Here is a 26,999-nt window from a genome sequence, read left to right as displayed (position 1 = left end):
AGACCAAAAGCATTTGTTATTATCAAGACTTGCTTACAAAAACAGCAGTGAAAACTATGTGTGTAACTATATAGATGAAAATAAACCACTGAAAACAATTATTTATTTTTAGCTTTTGAAGCTAACCTGGAGCTAATCATTTTTAAATATTACATATTTTGATTAGAGTAAGTTATATAGATGAATAGTGCTTGAGAACTTGATATTTAGTGATGTATCAATTCAGTAACAAAAATTATTGTAGAGTTGCTAGAAATTAAAACCATTACATTACATAAAATTATACATCAATGAATGAGAAAGTTTTGATAAGTTTCTCTTTGTTTAATTAATTTTCTTGCACAATAAACTTTAGAAATAATTCTGACATTTATATCACTGAAATAAGAGTATAGGATAACAGTTATCATAATGTAAGGCACAAAAGTAGTACAGTCTGTGTAAGAAAGCAAATATACATAAAACGTACAGCCCAGTAAATTTAAAATTAAATAGCTTTTCTATGTGCAATATCTATTAGAAAACATTGCCTCTTGTTTTGCATATCTCTCTTTCACACATATGGTGTAAACCAATTTCCTTTAGGGCTCTGTTTCACTTCTCATTTCATTCAGCTCCCACAATAAATCAACAATATAAATACAATGTTATATTTAATTTTAATATAAAATAAGCAGTTTACCATCATTACTGTAGACCAAAAATACGGTGTTGTTAGCAAATATATCCTGTTTATTCAGTTGGACACCAACTTCATACTGCCCTACATGAAACAAGAAAGATTATGTACAATGTATATTCACTACTATATTTATGAATCAAGTTATAGCAAGGTTTAATTTTGCACTGGTAAAATGGTGAAGAATAAATAATTTTGTATAGAATATGAAGTAATCATGAATTTGTTCACAAATAAAAGTTTAGAATACAAACACAAAGGCATATAACACTTATTAGTTTTAAAAACTCCAATATCTTATTATAAGTCGCAAGAAATATGATTGACAGTTGCTAATTCAGATAAACTTTACTTGAAGATTTTAAAATTTGTTTCACCTAGACAACTTACCACTTGGAAGTTTCACTACACAGGAAACAACACTGCCATTTCCTTTGCCCGTTATGTATGTCAGTGACATATCCATATTTTCATTATTTATATATGGTCTAAACACACAATTCACATTCCCAGTGTAGCCTTTAAAAGCGCCTACCAGAGTAACCTAAAATCCATAGAAAAACTAATTTAATCCATTTCGACTAACTTATTTGCATTTTTACATAATCTAAAGTAACAAGGATTTTTTACAATGGCATTCAAATCATCAAACTCAACTGTTGCATTGTTGATTACATTTTAGTCTATTTTTATTCTACATTTTAGAATAATTTTATTACAGTTACCTAAGCATGTAGTTTCATATGGCTTAATCCACAGTAATTATTACAATAAAAATAAAGAGATAGACAAGGTGCCAACATAGTGTTCTAATGAATATAAGGTGCTATCAGTACTTGGACCAAAAAATAAGGTGTTGTTCGCAAATATATCCTGTTTATTGAATTGGACACCAACTTCATACTGCCCTATGTGAAACAAGAAAGATTATGTAAAATGTTTTTTCAGTTCGATATTTATGAATCAAGTTATAGCAAGGTTTAATTTTGCACCAGTAAAATGGTAAAGAATAAATAATTTTGTATAAAATATGCAAGTAATCATGGATTTGCTCACAAATAAAAGTTTAGAATACAAATACGAAGGCACATATCACTTCTCAGTTTTAAGAACTCCAATAATACTCTTATAAACAAGCATATGCTGGATTTTTTTTAAATAATTTTATTTTGGTAACCATTTTAATGAAATCTCTGTTGTTTTGGAACTGTGAATAACAAATTGTGGGCATCTATATAGTCTTTGATCTTTCACTAGCTGCTTCTGCTCCGATATTCTAGCACATCCAGTTTTGAGAAGTGTTGAAACACCCAATTATTCAGTTACATGATCGTATCTATTGATAAACTGAAGCCTCATGATGTGAACAAGCACATCTAGCCAAAGAGACCTTAATACCCACTGCCAGCAGAAACAAATAAAGTGCATGAGATGCACAAAGTACATTTAACAGTAATGAATTCTCTCAGAGGTATTTTGGAATTTGTTTTTCATGCATTAAGATGCTGGGCATTAGAAAGAATGTCAGGAACTGATTGACATCTGAACTGCTAATAAATGTGCTATTAGTATGTGTTAACATTATTATTATATATATATATTAGTATGTGTTAACATTATTATTATATATATATATTAGTATGTGTTAACATTATTATTATATATATATTATGTGTTAACATTATTATGTATATTAATATGTGTTAACACATTTCATTAATGGTAATTCTTGCTATAGAACATTTAATAATACTGATTTTATAAGAATGATATTTCTTTTAGCTACAGTAGGGCTATTTAGCAGACATGAAACAGACCAGAGTTAAATGTTGATATTTTTCTCACCAGCATATTCATACATTTGCAAAAGTTTCGACTAAGTGAAAGCAAAAAAAACTAAACATTTCAAATTCTTTGTAAGAAGTAGAGGTGTCCTCAGTAAATCCAATTTTGGTTTTTACAAATCAAATAAAATAAACAAGTCTTCTTAAACTGCCTGCAAACCTAATTTTCGTGCTCACAGATCATAAGTTGTTTTTATTATGCCTACAATGTATCAGACCATTTAGAGGTTGTATACTTGTATCATCTGTGTCATTACAATATAAATAATTTGAAAACTGGAGACAACATTATAATGTTTATAAGCTACTTGGTTTCAGGTAAATAACATTACAAAACTATTTTCCAACAAATACTTACAACAAGCTATTATGAAAGATTTTAGAGCTCAAATCAACAAGAACAATAAAATATTTAAACAGTAAGGTGTTTGTGTATTCTGATAAGTAATGTTGTTATTGCCATTCATGAAGCTGCTAAAAATTGTGGTCTATGAAGGTTTAAGGTCTGTCTTGACTGGCTATACATGAATGGATACCAGAAATTAAAGAGATACAATTTATTTGACTTTTACTTTAATTAAGGTTTAATATGTAGTTAATTAAAACTCAGCTTCATTAATAATAATGATCACAGCAGAAATAAGTGATTCAAAATTTCAGCAGTAACCTCAACTAAAAAAATACCAGTGCTAATTTAATTTAAAATTATCCTAATTTACAAATATATTTCTAAAGTAATGCTTGCTGCTAGATAATTCACATTCAGTGTTAAAAACAATGTTTTATTAATTTAATTTTTTATAACATTTAAAATTATTCTTGCATTCAGAACTACAGTAATTTGCCATACACTGTAAGGGATTATCTCCTTTAAGTACTACATAAATAATGAATATTAGGAGAAAACTACTCAAACTAGGTGTATTATACTAAGTGATCTTTATGATGTTTGATGGAAAGAAAGCAAACAGTGATCTTTCAGTTCATGGGAACGTGACTATTGTTAGGCAAGTAGGACATAACTAGAAGATTATGTTGGGCACTTATAATAAGTAAACTCAGAAGTAAAAAAAACAACAAAACACACACACACACACACACATAATTTTACACCAATTTGTTTCTCAAAGAACCTCTGCACAACACCTATCACAGTGAGAAAACCATTTAATTTTTTTCCTTTTTTAGATCTTAGATTTAGTTAAATTTTAATAAATAAGATTAGTAAAAAAATTTCATTTAGCAAGTTAAGTTTCTGTTTTAGAGGTAAGAAATTTTTCCATTGATAACTAACTCATAAATGTAAAGCTTTAATACTGTTTAATGAGCATTCGGTCCAGGTAACTCATTGTTGGGTATGAATGGTATTTTAGACACAAGTAAACTTTAATAATAAAGTTTGTTTTGAAATTCACGCACAGCTACAGGAGGGCTATCTGTACTAGCTGTCCCTAATTTAGCAGTGTAAGACTAGAGGGAAGGCACCAACACCAACTCTTGGGCTACTCCTTTACCAATAAATAGTGGAATTGACCATCACATTATAATGCCCCCATGACTGAAAGGGCGAGCATGTTTGAAGTAACGGGGATTCGAACCTGTGATCCTAATAATACGAGTCAAGTGCCTTAACCATCTGGCTATGCTGGGCCTAATAACAAAGTAACAATATAGTTTAAGTTAGTAGTTATGTATAGTGCCATAGAAAGTTACTATTATTATCATTTTAATGTATAGTAAGTTACAATTTTCCTATACTGAAAATGTATTTCCGATAGGTACTTACCCTTCCTAATATAAAAAACTATTCTTGTTCAGTGCTACCCTCTATATGCAAAAAAATTGCACATCACAAACTTTTATTTCTCCTCAGTGGGAATTGACTGATTCCAATGTGTGTCTCATACAAATTATCATGCAACAATCCCCATCAATAAGAGTATCACATATTCTCATGATGCATGCAACTCCTTTTATTCAGTTTTACCAAACTATCACTTCAAGTATTGGTAGAAGATGGAAGTACAAGTTTTTCAGTGAGGAGGAATGGTGGAAAGTGTGAGAATAGTTCAGTACATATCAGAAATACATTATCAGTATAGGGATATTATAACTTTCATTATGATACATTACCTAAGTTCAAATAAATGGCTAGAATCTTACACTGAATAGGTGGAGAAATTGGCACAAGGGAAAGAAAGAAGCATTCTTTGAAAATATTCAAAGGACACTCCCTAAGATAAAACAGTCAGATTCTATGATCTGAGGTGGGGATAACTGCACCAATTCTGAACCAGGTATATTCTTTGCCCATCAGAAAAAGATATTGCATATTCAAGTGGGAGAGAATTAAGGTCAGATGGTTATATGAACTATACATTCTTTTTTAAACTTTATCCCAAAAAAATATAAAAGTGGATAAAATGAAAAGACTGCATCCTTTGTATAAAGAGGCTAGGATGTTAGGGACTGTACAAGGCAAGGCAAATACACCCAAACCTCATACCACTGGAAAACCAACAAACGATGAGACACAGAAGCATTAGGGTTACTCCACATGCCCAAATAAAGAATTTCCAACAAGAGAAGGCAACAAAGATACACCAATGAAAAGCTAAGGTGTTGAATTCTATAAAAGACACAAGAACAAAGTACAGTACGTAAATGATTAAGAAGAATAAGCCAATTGAATTAAAAACCAAGCCCAGTTGGTATAGGTGTAAAGAGAAAAATCACAAACAGAGGATGGCTGTCAAGGAATAAAATGGTAGAAAATAGACATTATGGAAGGAAGCCATGTAGGCAATATAACAGTGAAGGGCACATAAAGAACATAGAAGACTATCTGGATTAGACCAAAGATAAAGTGGGAAATGGAAGGAAAGAAAACTGGCATAAAGGGGAGATGTCCTCACAAGTTGCTAATGTTTTTGGGAAGAAAGGATAAAGGAGAATATATGTAGAATGATAAAGAGTACATGAAACAAAAAATGGAAATTAATCAGACCTTCGACATCCATAAGCTAAAAGAAAAAGAAAATGAGTCTTAAGGGAAAGGTCAAACAAGAAGCATGTGGAGAGTGATTTGAATGGTGGCAAAGTGAAGCAGTGAAGGAACAGATCAACATCCCAATTCAGAAGGGCAATGTATCACAGCAAACAATGAATCGTTAAGGGACACATCAAGATGGAAAGAGTAGAAGAGTTAAATACCCTACAGTATCAAGAAAAATGAAAAATGTGGGACAGGGCTACCCAGTAACCCAAGATCAAGGAGACAAAAGACCCTCCATTAAACGACCAAGCAATAAAATCTGTAATAAAAGGAACAATGGTTTGGGTTGAGCAGGAGAAAACTCTCAACCCAGAGATCAGTGGCAGAAAACATTCCATTTACATTGATAAACTCCATGGAAGAAAGGCAAATGGAATGGGTTGGAAAAGATGCTATCTCCTAGCCAAGGACCAGATAAAAAGCAGGCCAAAGATAGAGAATAGGAAGGATTGGATGAAGAACTGGTGACTGAGATTGATGAAGAAGGGAAAGAGTCAGAGGAAGAGGTAACAGAGGGGTAAGTTGGAGCTGGAGAATGTGCAGAAATCATGAATGAGCTAGCCAGTAAGGAGAAATCAGAAGAACTTGACAAAGTGGCATGCAAATAGCAAAAGCAAGAGAATGAGGGACTAAAGACCACAACAGGCAATTTGTAGTTGAGGGACATGGCAAAAGCATCATTGTTAAGAGTACTACACTCAAGGCAAAGCCCCTGGAAAATGAGGCTAAAAAGATTACTTCATCAAATAGATTTTGTCTGGATGGGAAAGTCAATTCATGACAAAGCTGAAAGCACTTAGAACATGACATGCAATGACATGGATAACTAGTGTGTGTGCCCCAAAAAGATCTGATGTATGAATACTGAGGAATCAAAAATGGGTGCTGCTTTGGTGATTGAGATAAGCAACAGTAGAATTTTCAGAATGGATCATTAATAGATTATTTCTGGTCAGTTGGGGAAAATGAATCAAACATCATATACAGCAAAAAGTTCCAAGTTGTTGATATGATAAGATCTCCTAGCTACAGACAATACTTCAAAGCTTCCTTTTGATTCGCCCATGTTCCCATCACTGAAGGGATGCATTTGGGAAAATGTGTAAATCTAGGTAAGGAGGAAACAGAACACCCATTAATGTGCAAGTATTGTCCACTTGTACAACCACCAGTGTAGATCATCTACAAGGATAGGAAGAAGGGTAATAAGAGCCATCAAAGGATCCCTTATGAGGTTCTGCTGGTTGTAAAAAGCCTGCATATGAGACCAACCTTAAGGCATAAGGGCTGCCATTGAAGAACACATCCCTAAAAGTGAAAGAAACTCACAAACTGTAATAGAAAGAATAGTCAGAGTGTGAAGAACTGAAAGAACAAATTAAAAGAGTAAAGGCTTGGGCCTGACTAAGGTGGATGCTGAACAAAACACTCATATGGACAAGATATTGGGTAGGTTGTAAGGTTAACAATCTCATTTGATCCTCCTCCAGGAACAGTGGATGAATGTGGTGGGTAGACCTTTGTTCAGTAGGAGCTAACAGTAGCTAGTTGTCTATATAATGATGAAAATGCTTCTCAAGAGCACGTAAATGAGGAGCAAATGCTCTGACCACCTAGCAATAAACATACAGGGCTAAAACAAAAACAAGTCATAAGGGCAATGTGCAAAACTGATGAACCACTCCATGGTGAATAAACCAAAGATAGGGTTGCAACTGACAAGATATCAGACTGATAAATTGATTGAGGCATATTAAATGTGTTATAGGCCAACAGTCTCCAAATTTCTTGAGGACAACAAACAGCCTGTAAGAAAAGCCTTGAGAAAGGTGACGAACAGATTCAATGGCCTGTTGAGACAGAAGATCTTGTAATGCCTCTGACAGATGCTGGTTGGTGGTAGGATCTCCAGGTATGGGGAATGAAATGGGTACTTGAGACAAAGGAAGTGGGAAAGAAATTGTAGTACAATACTTTCTGATAAAACCCAAAGAATCAATAGCTATTTAGTGAAAGATTTCCAACAGGGAACAAATTTGTACAATCAAGTTCCCGATAGACCAGAACCAATTTGTTAGTCACTAGTACTGTCAGAAATGTGCCCATTTATGACAAATATGATGATGAGATGAGAATAATTGGAAAGAGAACAGGTAAAGGCTGAAAAGAACTAGGATGGGAAATAGGAATAGGGTCTTGTCTTGGCTCTAACTGCAACAAACATGGTATCAAAGAGCAAAGGGCAGAGTGTTGATGCACAGACTCCACATAATTAAAAGGTCTCAGGTACATGATCAAAACATACTGCCAAAGAAAAGAGGCCATACATAAATCCATAAGACAAGGAAATGGCAAATGAACATGGAACAATATTTCATCTCAACATATAAGATCCTCAAAACAGAGAAACCATGTATGTAAAGCAAGAGATGAAGACAACAATCTAGCCAATGTGGAAGTAATAAAGGAGAGGTTTTCCCTCAATAAACCCTCAGCTTCTTAGTGGATTGCCTCAGAAAAGAGATTGATAGTAAATAAATACTGTAGAAGGGAAGTGTAAGAAGCAACAGTAGAATTTTCAGCCATCCCCCATTTTATTAACCAGAGCAGTTAAGGTATCATGATAACTTAAATAAATCCCAATATTGAGTTGAGAAATGAACAGTCAGGCTGATGGTAATCTACTGTAAACTGATCCACAGCCCACAGAAGGTGAGGCACACTGACACCTACAATCATTTGTGAAACACATTGCTCAACATGAACCCTAATATCCAGGGAAGGTGGGAAAACTAACTACAAAGAAGGACTATCATATAACAAAGAAGAATTGGGATAATAGGAAATCAGGGAAATGGATAAAACATTACACACCTGTAAAACAATGCCAAAAAACTGTCATATTAGTTGTAGCTAATTCTGCAGATGGGGCATAGGAAGATGGGGCAAAATACCCAGTGGTGGAAAAAGGCTATAAAAATCTTTGTCAGCCTAAACAATTTCAGCTTACTGAGGAAGAAGTGGGACATTTTCAGAATGAGGTTGACCCAGATAACAATCAATCTCACTGAAGATAATCACAGATAAATCCAATGATGAATCTCACTCACATGCAGCCTGTGAGATAGTTCTATTAGGAGGTATGATACTTGAAGCAGTAACATAAATGTCAGAATTCACTGTAAAAATATGTATCAAACAAAAGCATTTGATGTAAAAAATGTGAGTATGAGAAAAAACTAAACACTGGGGAATGAAGTTAGGAGTAAAAGAAATAAAATTAATGATGAAATCCCACTTTGGAAATTAAACACTTAAAACTGCAAATCCATCTTACACAAAGAACACCAATGGAAAAAAAAACAATAACATCTTAACATAAGTACTGCCACATGGAAAGTGATAGTGTAGTATAATTGAATAGAGGGAGTTGCAATCACAGGTGTATGTCACACTCTTATTGGTAGAGGGTTGTTGGATGATGATTTACATGACAAATGTTCTGGAATCAGAGAATTCCATCTGAGGGGAGATAAAAGGCTTGTGGAATGCACATAAAGGGCAGCACTGAACGAGAATAGCTATTTATATGAGAGAAGATAATGTAGTGTATCAGAAGTTAGTATTATTATCATTTTAAATCTGACATTACCATTTGAAAATTATATATTCAAAATAAATTACTTAAGTGTTCACTTACAGACAAAAAAATATATGTAGGCTATAAATTGATGATAGATGTTATTACCATGATGTATTGTCTGGTTACAACTAAATATTTTTCCTCTGTTTGTTGTGTGTGTACATCTATATATATACACACACATACTACATGCATGATTACTTACTAATAACAACTTTTTGTTTCAATTTTATTCTACTCACTATTACATCTTTCTAAATAACCATACAAACAAGCTTGGTTTTATTGATTTTGACATTTTATTTCAGAAATCAATGAAGAGCTTTCTTTATTATATTTGTGAACAAAGTTACACATTGATAAATTGTTTATTTATTTTTACTTTAAAACTTATTACAATCACTTGCCACTAATCATGATAACTTAAGTGTACTGCAACTTACATTGGTATCAGTCATATTGGGTGCTGCCATGGGATAAACACGTTGTAGGTTCACACAAGTTTTACCTTGATCTCCACATACTCCACAGGCATCAGGCTGACCACGTCTGAACCAGAAAAGTTAACAATATTAAATCCATGTTAAACAGAAAAGCATAATTTATATAAGGAGTTATCATTTGCATATCATGACATCTATAATATTTATATATAGTGTTTCATTTTTTTAGGTAATTTTAAGTATTTTACTCCTCAATATATATGTCAAACATAATTAATTTCATACAGGCCAATATAACAACTATAAACACACAAACAATTAGATCTCATAGTAACCTTTCCATTTAATCCCGCCATTTAAAGGCTCAGAAAAGATAATTACAGTTAAAGTGAATTATGCTCAGCTAAGTTAATGTTAATTTTCTGAACTACATACAATGATAATGACAAAACAGAAACTAATTGGAGGGAATATTTCACCCAAAACAACAATATGCATCTAAACAGTTTTAAATCAGTTTCATATTTTTAGAAAAACAATAACAGAGAAAGGAGTCTTTAAAGCTGTATAATATAAAAAATGAATCAAAAACAGATGCCACACTAAATTTATTAATGAATGGCACACACCCTGCCCAGCAGCATGAAATATTCCATTTTACCTGTGAAGCAAAGATAAAAAACTTTTTCAAACTATATGCACAAAGTACTACAAATAACCACATATCTTAATACAACAAATAATCAGGTGTATATAAGACAATTTATGATGAATGTAAAAGACTTTATAAAGACTCAAGTGTTTGTAATGATTAAAATCATTAATGTTAGTTACAAAATCATAAGTATGTTATGTTTCTTCATTGTAACATTCATGTATAATTTTACAGTTGTAAACAAAATAGCAATGTCCCTTAATGAAAAAGTCATTAATATCCATCAAAATTTGTCTTGTTTCCAATTTTAGATTCATTTTGTACAGATCTTAGATTATGAATGTTGTTCTGAGTATGTTTCCTGCATAATTTGAATGAAAGAAGAGTAGCCTTAAAATGTTCTACACTGATTTATAAAAGAAATCTGATAAAAATTACATATTAAATTAATTAAAAACATGTAAGCTTTTTATCAGTAATTTTAGTCATTATAGAATATCTGTATGAGATAAAATGCCCAAAAGTGTTTTTTATCCAGTTCATTTACTACTTGCATGGTTCTATTAGTTAAAGATACTTTATCCATTACAGGGGCAAGGTCTTCCATTCATTTTATTTTGGCCACTTTCATCTAAAACATTTATTATATGTGTGATTCTATTAGTTAAAAACACATCTACAGAGATGCAGCTAAGAAACACTTTACCCATTACAGGACATGGTCTGCCATCCTTTTTACATTGGCCACATTCATCTAAAACATCAGAAGAAGACACATTTGACTTTCCATCTACACACTGCCCACATAACATTTGGGCTTTAGGACTATGGTCACCTTAAAGAATGAAAACAATTCTGTTATTATATATCTTCCTGTATAGAATATATGTGTTTAAACAAACAAAATCCACTGAAAACAGATGCATATTTTAATTATGGTTTTTATACCAATGAGAAGAAGAATGTAATAATTTTACTGTTTAATAAAACATAATATTCAGTGATATACTGAAAAATTTAATAATTTATTGTGACGAAAAGTTGTGATATCTATATACAAGTGTATTAATATTTTGCATACAAGGAGCTACAAAGATAGAAAATGTGGGAGGGAAAAACATTAAAATTTCTCTTAATGGAGCAAATTAAATAAGATATTAATAAAAAAAACATTTATCATGAAACATATACATTGCTTTAGGTTTTATGTATTATTTTGTAAATAAGTTGATTTTGCAGTTGTACATTACATTAAATAAATTTCATATACAGTCACATATAATACACAGTGTAGTTACAGTCATATACAACATGCCACAACTACATACAATGGAAACATCATTTACATAAACATATAACTGTAAATTCACCTTCAAAATAAGTCACAATATGCATGTTGTCCTCATAAAATATACATTATTAATGTATATACTACAACATTTATGTGTACAGTTCACAGATGTGAATGTAGCCACAAATATTATGTGTACTGCTAATGGAGTGTTTTTAACTGCATTCACACTTTCAGGTATCCATAAACAGGAAACATCTTGTCAATGAAACACTAAAATTGTTAGGTGTGTTATTAGTAAATGAATAAAGAAAAATCCAATCTACTTAACAGTAACAAAATCTACTTTAAATAGCGTGGTTAACATAACTACCTTTCAACATTAGGCCTAATACTGTAAATAAACTATCAAATACACAAAGTTCCACTTCTTGATCTCTGTTAATCCTTCTTTTCAAAACAAAACTAAATATTCACATGAAGCATTGATCTAAGTGATTGACACTACAGACAAACTGAAAATAAATTATGTACTGATTTCTCATTAACTAAGAAAGTGCTTCTAATCTAGATTATATTACTTGTTGTATATATGGCTTAAAGATGTTTCCTAAATTTTCAGGAAAGTTCTAGTCATTAGGGCAATGTCCATCACATTGCATTAAACTTCCTTCTAGCTGAAAAAAATTACTCTTAATACAACTATAATTACATTTAAGGTAGCCAGGCAGAACTTGCACACACAGTTTTTACAATACCTAATATAATAATATCTTTGTACATGAATTTTAACTTCCAAAGAAATAATTTTTCCTTTGTGAATATCTTAAGATAATTATTTCTACTATTCAATTAGCATATTGAAGAATGAAAAACAAAAAATTGGAAGAATTAGACTTTAATAATTTAAATGTGTTGATAACAGAATAAAAATGACTGGCACTAAGAACAAATACCATTAAGTTTTTTGTGTTATGTCAGACAGTCACACACAACACAAACATCCACATCATACAACTAGCTGCCTACAACACATACATAGTGAAAACATATGGTTTCAACAAAAACATACACATAATCACATATATTACACATTACTAACAGAAACACATAATATATCAGTGTTTAAAAAACTGCCTACAGCACACTATTAAAAGAGCCACATGAAAAATTATTCGGCATTATAAATCCATACATACCAAGCAGAGTTTTGTAAACAAATGGATGTAATGCTTTGTATCTATGGTTGTGCTGAAACTTGTTGATGGCTATTAATGAGATAGACAGAATGTAATAAAATAAAAACAAGTGTGAGTCATGTAACTGAGTACCATTGTTTGTTTTATCCAAACTGGCCAAGATATCAATATCATATGAGTTCCATAACAGTTTCTGAAACACAATGTCAAGCAGTTATCTTTTTCCTTAAGTATAAAAACTCTGTGTCAACAATCCCACTTAAATTTTTTTGACAAAAGTTAATCACCACAAAATACGATATGAGGTGGTCTATAAAGTCTGGATGCTCATACTAAATTGATTAATTAACAAACCTGGTAGATGGCACATGTTTGTACAATCTGAGAACAAAGTGAAAGCTTCTGAAGCTTTGGAGCATATTCCACAAGCATTAATCTTGTACTCAAATGGTGAGGACTTTATGCAGAGCCCTCTACAGTCACGCTGATCACTTGGTACATTAGATTGTGTTATTGATGCTGTACCTCCTGTGGAATATAAAAGATTCTGGCTTAATGGCTTCTACTGTTAAGTGGATTACTTGATAAATGAGGAATGCAAAGACCTTTTCACCTACTGATAATAAATATATTTTATTTCCTCAACTCCAAGTTTTACAATTTTACATAAAAAGCAATATGTATAACTTCACAAATAAGAATCCTGTAAAAAGAAATTATACATGCTAATTTTACATCTTTTGTACTTTACCATATACACAAATTGAAAATTTACAGCATTGAATTGATTGACTTATACCTTCAGATAAACTGACTAATTCATGTACTGATCATCTGTTAACTCAAAAAGCAATAATAATATACCCTAGCCTAACATGTATTTTATACTACTGAGAAACCATTCTAAAACTTTGGTGAAGTTGAAGTCACACTTGTCAACTTCCTTTAATCAAACAACAATTTACAAACATCCAAATTAAAATCCTATGTAGCCTATAATTGTGTTGAGAAAAATTACAAAAAAACTTTTCAATGACTCGTTAATTATCAGCACAATAATTAATAAACCAATCTGGGCATCTTGAACTATGTGCAAATACAATGAATTGGTACATTTATTTTAACTTAATATTTAAAGATATTACAACACAAGTTTGTTTGTTATTAAGATGTGCAAAAAACAAACAAACAATATAAAAACTTAATGACCAAACATGAGTGATATACGAAAAGACCTACAATTTTTTAAGGAACTATTAAACATTTTTAGTATAATCATTATAGCAAATCTATATTTAATGACAAAACCATATTAAATACAAATATTGATCTACTGATTTTTTTACAAATCATCAGCTTGCAGCCACATCAAGTAAGGTCACATTAACATTACAAATCCTTAAAGTAAGAAACAATATAAATCCTGTCGAAAACAAACTTTGGCATTAATTACAGTAAGTCATTTTCTATGGATAATGATAATGTTTTTGTTGCATCTCACCACATATTAGATTCATTTTGAATCTATAATATTCCCAAGTTTAAATATTTATATTTCTTCTATAAATTAAATATAACTTAGATTTTCAATACAGATTAACAGCCTTGATATGAAAAATATATCTGAAAAAAAGGCAAAAACAACAACATAATCTCTGTAAGATTAAACACATACCAATGCATATTCCCGTACATTCATCCACATAAGCTTCCCCTCCGCACGTGTTAGTACAATCTACAATGGCATTTCCTCCACAAACACCATTGCAATCTTTTCCATAATCTTTTGATAGTCCTGTTGTCCCTTCCACACAATAGCCACAGTTATTCAAAGTTGCATTGTAAAAGCCTAAAGCAGTACAATCTGCAAAATCAAAAAGACAGCCTTAACTATATATACGTATACACATATTACATAAAACTGAATAAAAAATTACAAAAAATAATAGGAAAACATATAGAAGCCACGCGCGTATCATTTCAAATCTCCATATACTAATGGTTTCTATTTCATGAACTCTAGTAGTCCATGCCAGCGTATCCCAAACTTTCTCCTTTCACGGTGCCTCAGTGTCCCAGCAATGGCCCGGCATGGCTAAGCGTGTTAAGGCGTGCTACTCGTAATCTGAGAATCGCGGGTTCGCATCCTCGTCGCGCCAAACATGTTCGCCCTTTCAGCCGTGGGGGCGTTATAATGTGACGGTCAATCACACTATTCGTTGGTAAAAGAGTAGCCCAAGAGTTGGCGGTGGGTGGTGATGACTAGCTGCCTTCCCTTCAGTATTATACTGCTAAATTATGGACGGCTAGCACAGATAACCCTCGAGTAGCTTTGTGCGAAATTAAAAAACAAACAAACAAACCTAACAACTTAGTAGCCGTTTGAAAGAATAATACACGTAAATTGAAAGTAAAACAATATTTTGATTTCATTTTTAAATAACCACAATTACTAATGGGATGTATGCGTCTGTTGAGCACTACACAGCTTCTCAAACCTAAGAATCAGATTGGCCAATACCGCGCGAAAATCAATATGGAACAGGAATTGAGGGTGGTGTTGGCCAATCTGATTCTTAGGTTTGAGAAGCTGTGCAGTGCTCAACAGACGCATACATCCCATTAGTAATTGTGGTTATTTAAAAATGAAATCAAAATATTGTTTTTACTTTCAATTTACGAAGCTGGGTTTTCTGAGATATGACGTCACAAATGGAATTAAGATTCGCCGAGCTTCAGCAATTAGTAGCAGATATTCATCTTTTACTGATATCAAAAACTCAGTTAGTTCCATGCTGCCAAATTTTGTTTTTAAAGTCTTGTCACAAAACAGCTCAATAAGATCTTCTTCTGCAGAGGTAAATTCAGATAAGACCTTAGCCTTGAATGGATCTTGGGTCCATGCAAGCTTCTTCATATCTTTTGGAAAGTGGAAAGTAATTTTCAAACCAGTCACTGAGCTGTAATAGGTGCTTCTCAAAAATAGATTTTAGTTCGTGTGTCAAATCAACATCATTGGATGTAACAAGCTGCTGTAACAGGGGAAAACAGTCTTTGCCACCATCTTCATTCATTTTTCTTTTCCACAGTACAAACATTTTTCTGAAGGCTGAAACCTTCTCTGCAAGTTTCAGAATGTGCATGTTGCTTCTCTGCAGAGAAATATTCGTTTGTTTGTTTTTGAGAGATCACACAGATATGCTAATTTTGACAAAAAATCAGTATCCAAGAAGATTTTAGCACATTCATGTTCATCTGCGAGATAAGAATAGAGTTTGGACACACGGGACAGTACATTTCCACGGGAGAGCCATTGCGAGCTATAGTAATACAACAAAGATGTTGCTTAAATCTTATATCCTTACACAGATTTTTTAAAGAAACCTCGCCTTCTGTGGCCGAGTTTTTAAAAGTTCACCACTTTCAACACACTTTCCAAGACTAGGTTCAGTGAAGGATTCAGGTAATTTAACGCAAGGCTTCCCTGTGGATTATGCAGTGGATCCACAGTGCATCAAGAGCTTTGCTTCGTATGAGTGCCTGCAATTCTCCATAACAGCTGGACATTGAGCGACCATCATCGGTACAGATACCAACACACTTAGTCCAGTCTAAGTTGTTTTCACACATAAACGTTTCAAGGATCTCAAACAAGTCTTGAGCCATTGTACCTGCAATACAAAAGAGAAGGTCTTCCACAACTTTGTCGCTATCTAGGAATCGAATGTGGCAAAACAAATGAGCATCCTTGTTACTATCCGTCGCCTTATCTAGCTGTAACACGAATTCCTTCCCTTTCACTTTTTTAATAAGCTGATTTTTGAGGTCTCCGCGCATGTGTTGGATTCTACGGCTGACAGTATTGTTGGATAAAGACGTCTTTGAATGCAGTCTTCCCCCAGATTCATCAACCATGTAATGTTTGCCATATCCACTGCAGTCGGTAAAACTAGTTCTTCTGCGACAGCGTAAGGATTTTTACATTTCGTGACTCTATATGCCTTGTTGTAGGATGCAAGCAAAGCATTGCTTGGTATTAATGCTTGTTTCAATAACGTACCTTTTGTTTTTTTCAAATATTTTAAGTTTCTGGTAAAATAATCATGGAATTTACTAGCTATATTAGAATGATAGGTCTCTAAATGGCGTTTTAGTTTAGTTGGAAGCATGCACTCTGTAGCCAAAACTTTTAGATATAATAATCACGAGCAAAATTTTCTAAGTGTTTTGTCCTATCTGAACAAATGACAGAATATATTCTTAAATGACAGTATGCTACATCTTTTGTGACTACATTTAACAAGACGTTTTCTTGATGATGCCGATCAGCAACATTAAATTTTTTCGTCAACGTATTATCACTTCTTCACAGCAAAGAATAAGATAATTTGTTTTTACATAAGCAAATAATTCTGGGATCTAACTACTGGGTGCTTTGTATATGATTTCTATGGCATCTTGAGTTGGCGAAAAAACACGTCTTCACGTGATAAAAAACAGAACAGGAACAACATTACAGAGAAAGGTTGACATAACACAGCCGTACATTATTTTTGTAAACTACTCTTATAATACATTTTGAAGTAAGATAAAACTCCCCACTTATTATAACTTGTACCAGTGTTTGTGCAATCCTTAGACTTAAATACGACCACATTCCAGGAACAGACAACGTGAAAAGAGGATCAAACAAGTACAGAAGTTGACTAATTTATATGACAACAATATAAGAGTCTCACCTGTTGTAACAGTTCACGTCTGGTAATGTTTTACCTTACTATGGTAAACCTTGAAAACAGTTCTCTATCGTAGGTTACATTGTAAAAAGTCTTCATCGCAAAGCTGTCATGCTCAATGTACATCATCTTTTTTGTGTGTGTGTTCTCTATAATTAATCTACTCTCTGAAGACGACAGTTTATAATTGTCCATTTCAACACTTCAATCACACAGAAATCCAAAGGCTCTTTGATTGATATATATTTTTATACAATTGTATGAGTGTTTGTTTTGTTTTTTGGCTGCTTAAGATGTGCGACTGTTGAGCAGATACATTGTGGAAGCCATTCGTGAACACAACACTTGTGTTGTTTTCCCAGATATAGATCCTTCTTGATTAATTATGTTGCATGTTGTTGCTTGGTTTGTTTTGAACTTCGCGCAAACCAACACGAAGACCATCTGCGCTAACCGTCCCTAATTTAGTAGTAAAGACTAGACTAAAAACTGCTATTCCACACCAGCTTTTATACTACTCTATTTACCAAGGAATTTTTGGGATTGACGGTCACATTATAACGCCCCCACGGTTGGAAGTGCGAACATGATTAGTGTGATGGGGATTCGAACTCGCGACCTACATGTTGTGAGCCGAGTGCCTTAAACACCAGGTCATGCCAGGTCCATTATGGCTTGGTACACGTGAATTGTTTTGAACGTTGACCTGTGTGTTCGTTAATTCGCTCGTGTTACAAGATGTTGCATTTAGCTTACATCAGCTGTGGTACGACATAAAATGGTTCTTTTTTTATGGATTATCTTGGAGCCCCAAATTGCACCATATTCCCTTGTTTTATAAAATAATTAAGTACAAGAGATATGTAATTCTTTATGATTTGGACATTCTGCGTCGAAATGGACTGTTACATACAATTTATGAAAGTATTCGGTTTTCAGTGGCAATATATCAACTACATAACGTCAAACAACTCGCAGTTCTGACACTTTTCGTTCCACATTTTCTTTGGTTGTTGTCCTCCGATTAGCTAATCTGTATATTCAAAATCTCTTTAATATGACTTGCTCAGCCCTCTATATAAGCTTTTGCAGAGTGACAATTTTGTCATATAAACTTTACCCAAGACGATCAGTGTAAACTTAAAATGAGTTGTATCCTATTTACAGGGGTGTCAACTAACGTGAATACTTGCAGGAAAACTGTTAAAATATTTACAAGAATGAGCTAAAATAAAAATAAAATCATTTTCATCTTTTAGAAGGGTGATACATAGCAGATCTTTCAACTGGGACAGAATCTTTATCTAAGCAGTCTTTTATTTGCTTTAGATGTATTTTAGAAAATTAATGGTTTCTGTTTCTGTAGTATGTTCTTATTTAAGCGATGAATGAGATAAATAACATCTAAAACATTATCGTGCCTTTCGAATCTCAGCCGACATGATGAACTCTGGTCAATTAGACGAAAGACCTTGTCGGTACTGGATATAACATATATTATATGGTTGATATGTTACCATGATCTTGTTTTCCTTAGTTCAAAAATTCTTATAACGACAACATTTTGTTGACTGCCTTGACAACAACAAAACAATATCCGAAAATGTAATTTCTAATGAAAGAGCCAAAGTTGAAAATGACACAGCGAGAAGGGATAACATTCCTCCAATAATGCCCGGCATGGTCGGGTGGTTAAGGCGCTCGACTCGTAATCTGAGGGTCGCGGGTTCGAATTCCCATTCCATTAATCATGCTCGCCCTTTTAGCCGTGGGGGTTTTATAATGCGACAGTAAATCCCACTATTCGTTGGTAAAAGAGTAGCCCAAGAGTTGGCGGTGGGTGGTGATGACTAGTTGCCTTCCCTCTTGTCTTACACTGCTAAGTTAGGGACGGCTAACGCAGATAGCCCACGAGTAGCTTTCAAAACAAACAAGCAAGTTTTTGCTATAATTATTGCATACCCTTGCATAAAATATTTCACTGTTTTACAAGAATCACAAGGAAATTTTTATACTTGTCTAAATGTTTTTTGCACTTTGCTGATGGTCTAACAACCTATATTGTAATAGATCTAAAAAATATAAACATATATTGTAATTTGTAAATTAAAATCTTTAAATAATAGTTTATCATAGTTCGAATACTTTGAACTATTTATACCAAAGTATCTAATATAGCTATCCCTAATTTTAAAGCGATAAATTAAAGAAGATACTATTCAACACTACACATCATCAACGTTTGGGCTACTCTTTACCAACGAATAAGACTTCCACGTTTGAAAAGGCGAAAATGTTTGGCGACGGGTTTGATTATGCGATCCGCAGATTGCGAATGAATCGCCCTAATCACCAGACCATTTTAATCTTATTCCAAAGCTTAGTAAAGATAGTCTCCTGATTTCTTAACGGTAAGTTAGAGGGTTTCTAGCACTATAACTATTGCAGTGATCATAGCTGATTATGAACTCACAATACTGAACTCTGTAGAGTTAAATTTCCCCATTCAGCGCGAAGAGAAAAGTGTAGGTAGCTCATTGTGCAGCTTTACGTTAAAAACACCAACAACATCCTAAGTTTAATAAATCTTTACATATTTAATAACGATAACTCTTAACATATTTTGTCTTGAAAAAAGAAAAGAAAAATATATCGAAGTTCCAAATGTTGCATCGAACATGTATGGAAATGGTCAAAACAGATGTTTGTTTTTAGTTAGGCACAAAACTACATAATGGTTTATCTGAGCTGCTACTACCACAAGTACGAAAACCCGGCCTTCAGCGTATAAGTCCAAAGAATTACCGTTAAAGTTTTGGAGTGAGGTGAAACAAGTACTGAGCTTGTATTTGTGACGTCAGAAAAACACGTAGGCTCAAGAAATTTTGATATAAAATTATAAAATTCATATAATTCTAGCGCTTTCGGAAGGTTGTTCTTTGGTATGTGTGTGTTTTTTTTTAATCTTGATACTATGTTCAAAATTTTAGTCTCTTCAATATGTCGTGCTTGAGGGCTTTTGTTCTGAAATCAAGCGTTCGGTTTCCTGGTGTCCATGATAGAGCATAAATGGACAGTTTCTCAAATTATAATTTATTAAACTTACAAGAATATCGTCCCCCAGTGGCTCAGTGGTATGTCTGCGAACTTACATCGCTAAAATCGGGGTTTCAATATTCGTGGTGGGCAGAGCACAGATTGCTTCTTGTGTAGCTTTGTGCTTAATTCAAAAAACAAACAAAACAAAATACAAGAATATCGAATTATAAATTATGATAAAATTTCTTCGCAAACGTATTTTATTTTATGTAAATTGTATGAGAACTAGTAACTCCACATTGATCTAATTTTTATTTTCTATAAGTTAAACATCTATTATTTGCAAGATAAATAAATATATATATATTTTCAAATAAATGGATTCAGCTACAACGCAATAAAATCCGAAAATTCAAAGAAGTGATTAAAATTAACGCAATAAAAATATTTAAATAAATCGACATTCACGAAGAACGGGTTTCGTAACTTATTTACGTTTTTAATCGGGAATAACGTTAAAACCTTCAATAAGGCAAGAGATATAAGCAATGACAGATTTTTTTTCTCTTAACACAAGTCTATGTGTCTATACGTATAAGATATATTCCATCAAGTAATACAGACCCTGCATGGTCAGGTGGTTAAGGCATTCAACTCGTAATCTAAGAGTCGCCGGTTCGAATCCCCGTCACACCAAACATGCTCGCCTCTTCAGCCGTATAAGCGTTATAACGTAACGGTCAGTCCCACTATTCATTGGTATAAGAGTAGCTCAAGAGTTGGCGGTGGGTGGTGATGACTAGTTGCCTTCTCTCTTGGCTTACACTGCTAAATTAGGGACGGCTAGTGCAGATTGCCCTTATGTAGCTTTGCACGAAATTCGAAAACAAACATCACGTAATATTAGACCTTAAAGAGGAGGAATACGTCTATTGTGCCTGACCCTCCTGGGTATACACATAAATATACCCAAACACCAGAGAGACTAGACTAGACTAGACCTTAAAGAGATCGCACATCAGGAGAAAGACGTCCTAAGAAGTCTGTATTCAACTTCTAAGGTCTTTCTCTCATGAGACGAAGATCAAATTTTGGGAAATACAGTTTTGTTGCAATTTTCACAGAAATACTTAATTAATTAGATTTTATTTCAAAAGATGATCCATAAACAATTAGCTTATTATATGCGCTTCTTGGTAAGTTACAGTTACTTTTAGAAACTTTTCCATTTCTTGTTACTTAAACTTACAACAAAATTCAATAAAATACATACGTAAACTACATAAACTGCTTTTTAGTTAGTTCGATGAAGTTAGGCTTGTTGATGAGCGCAAAGTTACACTATAAGTTATATGTGGTGTGCTTACCCCGGGGGTTGTTTGTTTGTGGAATTTGGCTTCCTGCTTCGACTGAGCCTAAATTAGAAGCGATAGACTAGAAAAAAGGCAGCTGGTGAACACTGTCCACCACCAACTTTTAGGCTACGCTTTTAACCACGAAAAATGGAGTGCCCACTACAATATAATTCCCCCCAGGCTGAAAGAGTGAACATATTTAATAAATGGTTTCAGACGAACGACTTGCAGATTGAAAGTCAAACGTCCTAACCTCCTAGTCGTGCCAGGCCTCGCAGGTATCAAAATGATTTTTGGTGTTATAAGCTCTAAAACTTACCGCTGATCCAACTCTTCAGGGTGGGGGGACAACCCAAAAACTGTCAGTTCTTGACAAATAACAAATATTAACATATTGTTCAAGAACTGTGATTTGTGTTTTTATCTGAAAAAAATATAAAGGAAACCTAACGATAACTATTTGTGTTACCATATACAATAACATTTCACAAAATAAAGAAAAACAAACAAAACAAGAAAAACCAAGGCAATTGATTGGTTACTGATTTTCTTTTGCGCAAGACTACACAATAGACTATCTACGTTTTGTTTAATGTGGGAAGCCAAACCCTGAATTTTAGCGTCGTAAGTGTAAATTATCGCTGACCAGTTGGGGAGCAAAATACATCGGATGTCTTTCAAACACAGATAATATATATATGAATCTCAAGTACTTGTCTTCCCGAAATTTGGGAGCTTTAGTAAGGCATAGAACTATCTACAGCAAGAGCATGGTTTGGGCCAAATAAATAAAATCCATCATTTAATTTTTTAATTGTCTCTAAGCTTTATTAAATTCTGGTTGAAAATTTCCGTAGAGACGGCGTTAACAATTTGATGGGAAATCCTGGGAATTCTTGGTAAAGCCGACATTTTACACATTTTTTTCTGAAAACGTCACTTGCCATTTGTAGCTTATAAGATTTTTTCTTCCTGTTTTATAGATTATGTTTACGGTTTTCTTTATCTTATGCTGTAACACTTTTATTTAAATTTCATAATTTCTCCCTACAGTTGCATTTTAACTTTTATTTTCGTTTTTAATTTGAATGTTCTAAATTACTTGTTTCTGTCTCTAGAAATTAAGTAAAAGGTTGGGAAGCTGTTACATTGCAAACCTTTGCAATACACAAGTTATTACAAGCTTTGTTTGATAATTACGAATATTTAGACAAATTGTTGTTTTGAATTAAGCACAAAGCTACACAATGGACTATCTGTACTCTGCTCACCACAGGTATCGAAACCCGGTCTGCAGACATACCGCTGAGCCAATGGGGGCTTTTAGACAAGTAAAGTGATAGATCGTCATCTCAACAGACGTTAGTTTTTTATCATTAGACTACTTTTTTTGGCTAAAACAATCTGAGTTTAGTTGAAGTTTAGAAGTTCACACGAGCACAAAATACATATTTACTCATTATACAAACTGTAAAGTCCGAGGTGCATATCTGTATATATGACTTTGGGAAAGTATGTAGCAATAGATTAAATAATTTCAGAATTGTTATTGTTCAGGATTCTTTAGGCAAGAAATTTTAAATAGTATAAATGTAATGTTCGGTTTATTTTGAATTTTGAGCAAAGTTACATGAGGGCTATCTGCGCTAGCCGACCCTAATTTAGCAGTGTAAGACTGAAGAGAAGACAGCTAGTCATCACCACCCACTGCCAACTCTTGGGCTACTCTTTTACCAACGAATAGTGGAATTGACCGTCAAATTATAACATCTCCACGGCTAGGCCTAAAGTTCGATTTACCAATTAAACAATCCCATTTCGTTTTTTCTGTATTTAATTTCAAATGACATATTAAATCACATTATTAAAAATAAAGTTTTTTATAGTTTGTGATACTATTAAGACAAATCAGTTAAAATATATCATTTATGTAAAGAAGAAAACAACAACATTTTTTTGCGTTTAAATCCTTTCACAAGTTGATACTTCAAATATATTTAAACTAAACTAATATGGAACGTCATCACTTGTATTTTATTAATAATAAAAATTCTCATTTTGAAGTAAAGCTTTGGTAAAACGTATTAATTGCATACCTCTTTTACGATGTACAGAATTAAATAGACAGATCCATCGAAAGGTAAACATGTTATAAAGAAAACTGACAAATAAATATAAGCGCATCAATAATTAATATGATGAAACATAATTTTCAAGCGTTTAATTTAATTAATATACGATCTGAAATTTTCCAAGATCAATTTTTTGCTTGTTATTACTATTATTAATTTCCTAGAAGTAGCAATTAAAAATTTAATTGTGACGCAGAAGCTGTCTGATTATCCAGCAAATTGTAATCATAGACACCAAATAATCACTATATAACTCACCTGGTATTATTTGCAGCGAGTTAGTTTGAACAAAATATTCAGTAAGAAGAAAAATAAAAGAATAAACAACAAATAATCTCCAAGGTAGAGTTATCTTTTTTATAAAACAAGGCATAATATTCTTTTATACTGTGAAATGAAAGGATTCTGCTGATTGGATACACTGTCCTGTGACTTCTGCTGATCGTGTGTATCCGGTCACTCCATATTGTATCTTTACGTAATGATTTCAACATCGTCTTCTAACCATACTCGAATGTATGACTTCCTGTTTATATGATATCTCATCGGTTGAAAACCTGCCAATGGAAATTAGGTAGATACTATAGAAAATGATCGAACAGGACATGCAGGATACTGTTCATTATAATATCTCTTCAGAATTTTGAACTATTTACTATAAATATTTTGGAAAAATATTACAGGACAAAATCTAGTTTGTAATAGTAAAAAAGTAAAATGTGTAGCCTTAATGCAAGTAACAGAGATAACACAATTACTAACTCTAATTTACAAATTTTATAGTTTTCATTGAACTACAAGGTTTAAGTAAGAACTTAAAAAAATTTTGCTTGTAGCTTTCGTCATTAGAAAACACTTTTAGCCGGGGCATAGGGTTTCTGGAATAGTTCTGGAGTTTTCAAATACAAACTTTAAGCTCATAGCCCCAACATCTCTTGACCGATTTGAGACCTAATAACAGTTTTGGACTACAAGAATTTCAAATTAAGGGTAGGCTGGAAGAAATCCTTATGAGTAATAGAAACGATTCGAGTATATGTGCACTCAATAATTGGTATTGCTGGCGAGCCAATATGAAGGAAAAATTGTCACATAGATTAATTTACTCTATTTCTTTCTGAAACAATTTAAAGTGCCCTGACTACTGAGGGTTCCCTTCTTTTAATTTTTTAACACTGAGCTGATGAATGGTGTGTAGTGGAGTTATTTGTTGTTTATGCACAGGGGTTGTACTTGGACGAAAGTTGCAGTTTAACTTAAAAGTAACTATGCTTTTTCCATGTCGTATAGTTACTTATATATCCATGTAAAGTACAGCACAGAACTGTGTAAGTTTGTATTTAACTACAAAGAAATTAGGATAGATATATGACACATACGGAAATACAGACGTCTCTTTCATTTGGATAATTTTTATTTTGTATTTCTATGAAATTTTGTTTCAATATTTAAAAAATTCTAGATACGTATATATCCATGATGGACACAGAACTGACAGCCCTTTGTGGAACTCTGTACGTGACTACAAACAAACAAAGATACATATGTGATGTCTACGAATATACAAATGTCTCTTTTCATTTAAATAATTTTTATTATGTGTTTCTGTGGAATTTTGTTTTGATATTTAAAATACCCAACAAAATATGATGATCCGTATATTTGAAAATGAAATACAAATAGCGATATGCACGTATGCATTTTGTTATACAAATTGGGTAGTGTGCCTTTCATATTATAGACTGAAATTAAAAAAAAAATTCCCCTTGGTATGTTTTTCAAATTCAAATTTATGAAGTTTACATAAGTAAGGAAAACAATATTTTCCCCGAAATTATATGAACAGACAGCTGCAAAAGGTGTTGTTTAAAAGTATATGTTTAATTCGTACAAGTTGAATTTACTGTAATACAAACTAGAATTCCACGAAAACAACATTTTTGTGTATATCACTACCTCCTTTAAGTACTGCTTGATTAGCAGTTTGACTTCTGTCTGTATATTTTTAAGTTATGTTTAAATACTATTCTTGGTAAATCCTTATAGGTGAAGAAAATATTCTCAGAGATATATTTTTACTTGCTCAACTGTATGATTCAGCATATTATTCATTGCGATGGTTAAGGCAGTGAATTTCATAATGAATTTCTAGGTATTTTGCTTAAACTGTCTTCCTGGTTTTGGTTCTGTTAGCCCGCTGAGTTAAAGAATGAGCACTTTAATTTGGACATTTTCAAAATTGAAATGTGCTGCGGGTAAAACATGGAGGTTATTATAGAAGTTGTAGTTGAATGTTTTGACTGGACGAAATTTGGAAATGTTGCATTAGTGTGTCCCCTTAACAACCAAGCAACGGTAATTGGGAATTTCAGCCAATGGCTGCGATTTTTGTACCTGAGCAATACCGTGCGTGGGGCGCGCGTATACCTGATTCGAATTTATTACTTATTATGATCTGTGCCTGCTTACCCTTAAATCTAATTATATGCCCACATTAGCGCACATTTGTTTTATAAGTATATATATGTGTCATCGATACTTAACGCGATGGCCAAGATACTAGCGTAACAGCTATTTCTGTCTTCAAACAGTAGATTATTTTTAACGATTAACGCTTATTTGTATGATTTCAAGCAAACCGACAGAAAGTTTATGTGATGTATAGCTAGAAACGTTTATATTTAAAATATGAGAAAAAACTTTAAACTATTGTCCAATTCAATAACCCTAGCCCAGCTTGTCACTGCTTTAAATTTATCACATTTTCCTATGCCCCTATTTAATTGTGACTTTCTAATTTTCGTACGCGTATTATCTCATCCATCAAAGCCATCCTTTAAAAACATATATTATCTCTGGACTGTTAAGAATCTTTTAAAAAATGAATACATATATGCATTTTTATTCAATCCACTTTGTTATTCTGAA

At 33.0% G+C, this 26,999-nt stretch overlaps 1 protein-coding gene across 1 annotated transcript in view; it reads right to left on the bottom strand.

The window, feature by feature from the left end:
• Positions 1–24,534, bottom strand: part of LOC143223992 (uncharacterized) — an 83,526-nt gene extending 58,992 nt beyond the window's left edge. Inside the window, exons 1-8 of the mRNA XM_076452457.1 lie at positions 24,330–24,534; positions 14,485–14,673; positions 13,164–13,337; positions 11,033–11,154; positions 10,294–10,325; positions 9,665–9,770; positions 1,070–1,223; positions 683–763 (exon numbers count right to left, since the gene is read on the bottom strand). Of these exons, the coding sequence (XP_076308572.1) occupies positions 683–763; positions 1,070–1,223; positions 9,665–9,770; positions 10,294–10,325; positions 11,033–11,154; positions 13,164–13,337; positions 14,485–14,673; positions 24,330–24,444 (973 nt within the window). The 5' untranslated portion in view covers positions 24,445–24,534. The remainder of the gene's footprint in view (positions 1–682; positions 764–1,069; positions 1,224–9,664; positions 9,771–10,293; positions 10,326–11,032; positions 11,155–13,163; positions 13,338–14,484; positions 14,674–24,329) is intronic.
• Positions 24,535–26,999: the final 2,465 nt, after the last annotated feature.

Source organism: Tachypleus tridentatus, chromosome 8 (genome assembly GCF_004210375.1).
Source record: "Tachypleus tridentatus isolate NWPU-2018 chromosome 8, ASM421037v1, whole genome shotgun sequence".
Taxonomy (NCBI): domain Eukaryota; kingdom Metazoa; phylum Arthropoda; class Merostomata; order Xiphosura; family Limulidae; genus Tachypleus; species Tachypleus tridentatus.
Note: the sequence above shows the minus strand (reverse complement) of the source record. Positions and strands in the feature narration are given on the sequence as shown.